Raw genomic sequence first — 5,563 nt, 5'->3', positions numbered from 1 at the left:
GCCCCCAGGCCCCTTTGCCCCTCGGGCGAGGCCCGGCAGGGGAAGCCGTTTGCCGCCCCGCCCCACGCGGCTGCTCCGTGCCGCGGGGCTGCAGCGCCGCCCGCGGTACCGGCGGGGCCTGGCGGCGGGGCCGCTTTTGGCTGCCGCTTCTCCTTTAAGAAAAAAAAAACCGCCCCGTCGGGCGGCGGGTGAAAGTCGGTGACAAAATGGCGGCCGGCGCAGGGGGGGCGGGGCACACGGCCCGAGCTCCGCCCGCTTCCGCCCCGCTGTCGCGCATGCGCGGTGCCTGCCGGGAGTTGTAGTCCGCCGGGGCTGAGGCCGTGCCGCTTCCCCGTTCCCGGTTGTGTCTCCGCCCCGGACGGCTCCTGGGCAGGAACCCCGGGAGCGGCTGTGCGGGGGCACCCGCCCCCCTGGTCGCCAAGACCCGCGTCCCTTGCCAAAAGAACCCCGGCAGCGCCTGATTCTCCCGCAGGAACTGCACTAACACATTAAACCCACACAGAGCCCCAAAACTTCGCCCCCACAGGCGCTGAAGGCACCAGCCGGGAGCGGGTTTTGTCTCGGTCACCCCTCTGCCCCCTTCCCTGGTGTCCAGGTGTGCTCCTGGACCTGGAGCGATGCCGGCGCACTGTACCCTTGCCTTGGCCACAGCGGGATGTGGCACCCGGCTGGGAGCCCGGGGCTGGGCTGGGGAAGGGGAGCGGGTGCGAGTGCTGTGGAGAGCAGGGTTCGGCTGATGTCACGCACCGTTTGAGGGCAGGAGAACAAAGGGTAACACTTCCCCGGAACAAGGTGCTCCTCATCCTCCCTCGGGAGACAGCAAAAATCACAGGGGTTCAAAGAGCCCGCAGCGTTCAGCTGGAAAATCCTGTTTGCCGAACTGGTTCCCACCAGCGAGAGGGCTCCGAGCGCCCGGTGCTTCCTTCTGCATTCCGAGTCCCGGGCTCTGGTATGTTCCTAGAAAACAAAAGTGCGTCCGGCAGTTCCCGAGAGCGTGGTAATAAACCCCTCACTGTGGAGAACCGCGTTCCCCTGACCCAGACACCGGGAAGGAGGAGAATGTCCTTGCGTGAGAGTTAAAGAAAACCTCGGGATCCTTGCACGGGGACTCCTCCTGTCCTGCTTTTTGTCAGCCCGTGCCAACCTGTCCCTATCATTGCCGTGAGTGAGTTCCCCTCTGCAGGCCAGGCTGGGCTCCCGTCGTTCTTGTTAAAACAGGGGCACAGAGCTCAGGGCAGGGCACAGCTCAGCTTTTGGCCTCTGGGTTCCGCAAGGACAAGTTTTACATTAACAAGTTCCGGCTCCAGACGCTCCTGTGTACTCGGGCTCACACATCGCTAAATCACCCAGAAAGCTAAAAATAGCCCAAAACCTTCCTCAGGCAGGAAGGGTCTGTTGTGTGCCGCAGAAAGGGAAGCGCCTGACACGAGAAGCAGCTGCCAGGACCGGCACCAGCAGCGGCTTTGGGTGGCTCTCCTCATTCCTGGCCTGCAGCGCAGCCGGACACCGCGGGATGGTGTCCCGGGGCTCTTCCTGAGGCGGGGCCGCGCTCGATGTCCCTGCTGTGAGCAGGCGACAAAACGGTGTCAGGAGTGAGGTGACCCCTGGGGTGGCAGCTTGAGGGGCTCGGCTCCGGCCCGTCCCAGCCCTGGGGGCTCAGCAGTGCCCGGGAGCGGGGCCAAGGCGGTGCCAGCCCGACCCGTGCGGGTGCTGGTGCCCTTACCACAGAGAGGATGGAGTCTGTGGCTCTTAACCTTTGCTCCCAAGGTTTTTTTGGCTGGACTAAAGAGGAGCCAAGCCAGGACATGGTGAAGCTTTGGCAGAGCTGGTGGCCAAGGTGACAGAGGCATTATCGGTCACCCACCAGGCGCTGCCTCCTCCAAAGAGCCAAACGAGCCCAAAGGACTCACCAAGCCGCGTGCACCCACCTCTGGCACTGACATTCCCCCTGTCCCTTGGAACTGTTCCCACATCCACTGCCTGCTCCCAGCAGCGCCAGGAGATTTCTCTGCCAAAAAAGGATTTGCTGTTACCTGGAAATCCAAGATGAGGCTCCAGAAGCATCCCCCAAAGGCAAGGTTCTGCTGGAATGTCACGGCACTGCTCCATCACGCTGCCACAAATCCATTTCCAGCCAGCACAGGGATGCCATCCCTCGTCACACGTGGCCAGTGGCTTCTGGAAAGGGCCTGGGTCAGCAGAACACCCCCATCCTGGCTTCTGGAGCTCCTTGGGCAGCCTGTTGGCCAGTTTCTCCCCTCCGCAGCCCCAGCCTGGGCTGTTGGTGGGTCCCCGTGCCCCAGCTGTGCCCGTCACACGTGGTGTGAGGCACGCAGCCCACAGAGGAAACCCTGGGTGACAAACCCCGGCGCGGGGGGCGGAGGCGAGACCGGAACAGAGCCGGCGCAGCCTCGACTGCCGTCTCAGCGCCTCGGGGTGCTGCCCCTGCCCTGGGACCCCACGCCAAGGCAGGATGGAGGATTTGGGTAAGTTGGGCCTCTCCGGAGCTGGTTCTGCAGCCAGGGCTGGCTTGGGGTCACGCTTTCGGCACCTCCGGGGAGCCTTTTCCTTCCTCTGCCTCAGGACTGGGAGGGGGTGCTGCAGAGGGGCAGCCATGGAGCCCTGCTCCCTCCTGTGCCTCCCCCATGCCAAGGGACCAATGGGGCCGATGGTCGAGCGAGCACTTGGCCAAAAATGGAGCGAGCTTGAGAGCAGGAAATGGGCTGCGGCAGCGCCATAATCCCCGCTGCAGCCAGTGGGAGCTGGGAGCCATCCCTGGCCTGGCCTGGGGGAGCAGCCACTCTGCTGGGAGCACTCCCTGTGTCCCAGTGTGAGGGACAGCCAAGGCAGAGAGGCAAAAGCAGAAAGGAAAAGTGCTCGCCCCTCCTTGGGGGAAGTGGTGCTCCGGGCACGCAGGATGGGCCCAGGGTGAGCTTTTCCCTGCCAGGGCTTGTGCTGGGTCAAGCTGAGGACTAGCAGAGGTTTCTTTGCTGGCCAGGGATGGTGTACGGGGGCAGGACCCGTTGCGCCGCTCTTTGGGAAGGTGGGCACGTCCTGCACTGGGATGGGGGTCTCGGGAAGGGTGCTCAGGGCCCCTCGGGGCACTGGCAGCTGGCCAGCAGGACCTGCTGTGACACTCCTTTTGCTCCTGAGGCTTTGGGAGTGGTATAAGAGCGCAGGGTGGGCAGCTAGTGGCTGTGAGGCCTGACCTGGGCGTCTCGGTGCAGATGCTTTGCTGGCAGAACTGGAGCAGAGCTCCTGCCTGGCCTCCAAGGACCGCGTGCCACAGGGATCAAGCTCCTGCCAGGATGCCCAGCATGGTACCCTGAAGGTAATGCCTGGGCACAGAGAGCCCTCAGCTCGTGATGGGGTGCTGGAGCTGGGCAGGGGAAGCTGCCAGGGGAGCAGCCTGAGGGCTCTGCCACGAGGGTTTGTCCTTCCAGGTGCCGCTGCCACCTCGAGCTCCGCCTCCAGGAGAAGGTTCGGATTCAGTGTACAGGTGAAAATGGCCGTGGGAGGGCGAAGCCGTCTGGGGCTGTCCGTTCCTTGCTGGGGTCTGCCATCCAGGGTCACCTGGGACAGATTGTACCCTGCAGTGTTCCGTGCGGTGGCCTGTGGGAAAGGGCTGTGTTGGCAGGGGTGGAGGGGTCTCAGTCCTGGCCTTGGGGTGGACACCACAGCACCTCCCCTCTCTGCCATGTCCAGCACCCCCGTGCCAGTCCCAAAGCCGCTGCTCCCCTCACCCCCACCGACGGAGGCCGCCCGGCAGCTGGATGAGCTCCTGGCCGACCTGGGCCACACGCAGAGCAAGGTGAGCCTTAGCCCGGGGCCAGGCAGTTGGGGGGCTTGGCCCTCATCCAGCCCTCACCACCCTCCTTCCCGGCAGCTGGCAGCTACAGGACAGGGAGCCGGGGTGCCCGCGGAGTCCTTGCTGGACGATATGCTGGGCAGCCTCACCCGGGACCTGCAGGAGCTGGGCATCACGGCTGCGCCCGCCGGCCTCTGCGCCGCCTGCCGCAAGCCCATCGCTGGCAAGGTGAGCCCCCGCCGCCAGCCCGGCACCCCTGGGCATCCCCCCGGAGCCGCCCTCGCAGCCCCCGTGCCTCCTCCCCACAGGTGCTCACAGCCCTGGGCAAAACCTGGCACCCCGAGCACTTCACCTGCGCCCGCTGCGGGCAGGAGCTGGACAAGGGGCCCTTCTTCGAGCAGGGTGGGCAGGCGTTCTGTGAGGAGGATTATCACCAGGCCTTCTCCCCGCGCTGTGCCTACTGCGCCAGCCCCATCCGTGAGGTGAGTGAGTGAGTGACCCCCCTGCCCTCCCCCGCCAGCCCCCACCGCCACCAGCCCCCTCACCTCAGCTTTTCCTGCAGAAAGTCCTCACGGCCCTGGAGCAGACCTGGCACCCCGAGCACTTCTTCTGTGCCCACTGTGGGAAGGTGTTCGGAGAGGAGGGTATGTCCCAAGGAACAGGTGTGGGGGTCCTGCCCCCATCCCAGGTATCCCCTGCCCTTGCACTTACCGCCTCATCTGACAGCTCCCCACAGTCTCCTCCTTGCCTCCTGTCCTGGGCACCACTGTGTCCACGTCCCGCTGCCCCCAGCAGGAGCCGTCCCCAGGCGGGTGCCCATCCCAATCTCCTCCCCACAGGGTTCCTGGAGCACAACAGGAAGCCGTACTGCCACCAGGACTTCCTGGCCCTGTTTGCCCCCAAATGCCGGGGCTGCGAGCGCCCTGTCACGGACAACTACCTATCGGCCTTGGAGGGTGTCTGGCACACCGAGTGCTTCGTGTGCACGGTGAGTGACGGCGGGGAGGCACGGAATGGCTGCGTTCCCAGGGCCGTGCCAGCCTTCCCCTCTCCTTCCCCCAGGAGTGCCTGACTGGCTTCACCGGTGGGTCCTTCTTCGAGCTGGAGGGGCGGCCCTACTGCGAGCTGCACTTCCACCAGCGGCAGGGCACCATCTGCCACGGCTGCAGCCGCCCCGTCACCGGGCGCTGCATCACGGCCGCGGGGCGCAGGTACCACCCCGAGCACTTTGTCTGCACCTACTGCCTGGGCCGGCTGCACAAGGGCACCTTCCGCGAGTGCGGTGACAAGATGTACTGCCAGCCCTGCCACGACAAGCTCTTCGTCTGAGCCCCAGGTACCCAGCACAGCCACCTGCCTGGACGTCCCCAGCACCGTCCTCACCACCAGCATGCCTGGCCTCGGCCCTGCTGACCCAAACACGCCTCACGTCCCACCCATCAACATCCCTGGTGTGGGTCCCACTCAGCCAACTGTCCCCAGCCTTGCTGCTGCCAAGCCAGGCCTCGCTCCCTGCAAGACATCCCTAGCATTTGCCCCCTGGACCTGAAGCAATAAAAGAACCTGGGTCCTGCCTCTTCTCTGCTCACTGGTGGCTTTGGGGATGAGGGTCCAAGGCAAAGTGGGAGGGCTGAAAAATACCGCATGGTTTGTCACAAAGTGACACCTCTGGGAGCCACGGAGACCAGCACCATGCCTGGAAAAGGCACTTGGGCCCAGCAGCAAAGCCAGAAACACCAAAGGGGCAGGCGCGCA

General features: G+C 65.0%; 2 protein-coding genes across 3 annotated transcripts in view; one reads left to right on the top strand and one right to left on the bottom strand.

Annotated features, from left to right (window-relative positions):
• The window catches only part of ZFP91 (ZFP91 zinc finger protein, atypical E3 ubiquitin ligase), a 16,491-nt gene extending 14,363 nt beyond the window's left edge, over positions 1-2,128 (bottom strand). For both annotated transcript variants that reach the window (XM_042021281.1, XM_042021282.1), the window contains exons 1-2: positions 2,034-2,128; positions 748-957 (exon numbers count right to left, since the gene is read on the bottom strand). In XM_042021281.1, coding sequence (XP_041877215.1) covers positions 748-803 — 56 coding nt within the window. In that variant the 5' untranslated portion in view covers positions 804-957; positions 2,034-2,128. The remainder of the gene's footprint in view (positions 1-747; positions 958-2,033) is intronic.
• Positions 2,129-2,366: 238 nt separating this feature from the next.
• Positions 2,367-5,383, top strand: LPXN (leupaxin). Its single transcript, XM_042021283.1, has 9 exons — positions 2,367-2,486; positions 3,228-3,331; positions 3,444-3,499; positions 3,706-3,811; positions 3,887-4,036; positions 4,117-4,290; positions 4,371-4,452; positions 4,648-4,796; positions 4,871-5,383. Exons 1-9 carry the CDS (start codon positions 2,474-2,476, stop codon positions 5,135-5,137), a joined length of 1,101 nt encoding a protein of 366 aa, XP_041877217.1. The 5' UTR covers positions 2,367-2,473; the 3' UTR covers positions 5,138-5,383.
• The last annotated feature ends 180 nt before the right edge of the window (positions 5,384-5,563 follow it).

This window comes from Corvus kubaryi, unplaced genomic scaffold (assembly GCF_017639235.1).
Source record: "Corvus kubaryi isolate FWS band 111438036 unplaced genomic scaffold, C.kubaryi_AGA036_p1.0 37130, whole genome shotgun sequence".
NCBI lineage: Eukaryota > Metazoa > Chordata > Aves > Passeriformes > Corvidae > Corvus > Corvus kubaryi.
Note: the sequence above shows the minus strand (reverse complement) of the source record. Positions and strands in the feature narration are given on the sequence as shown.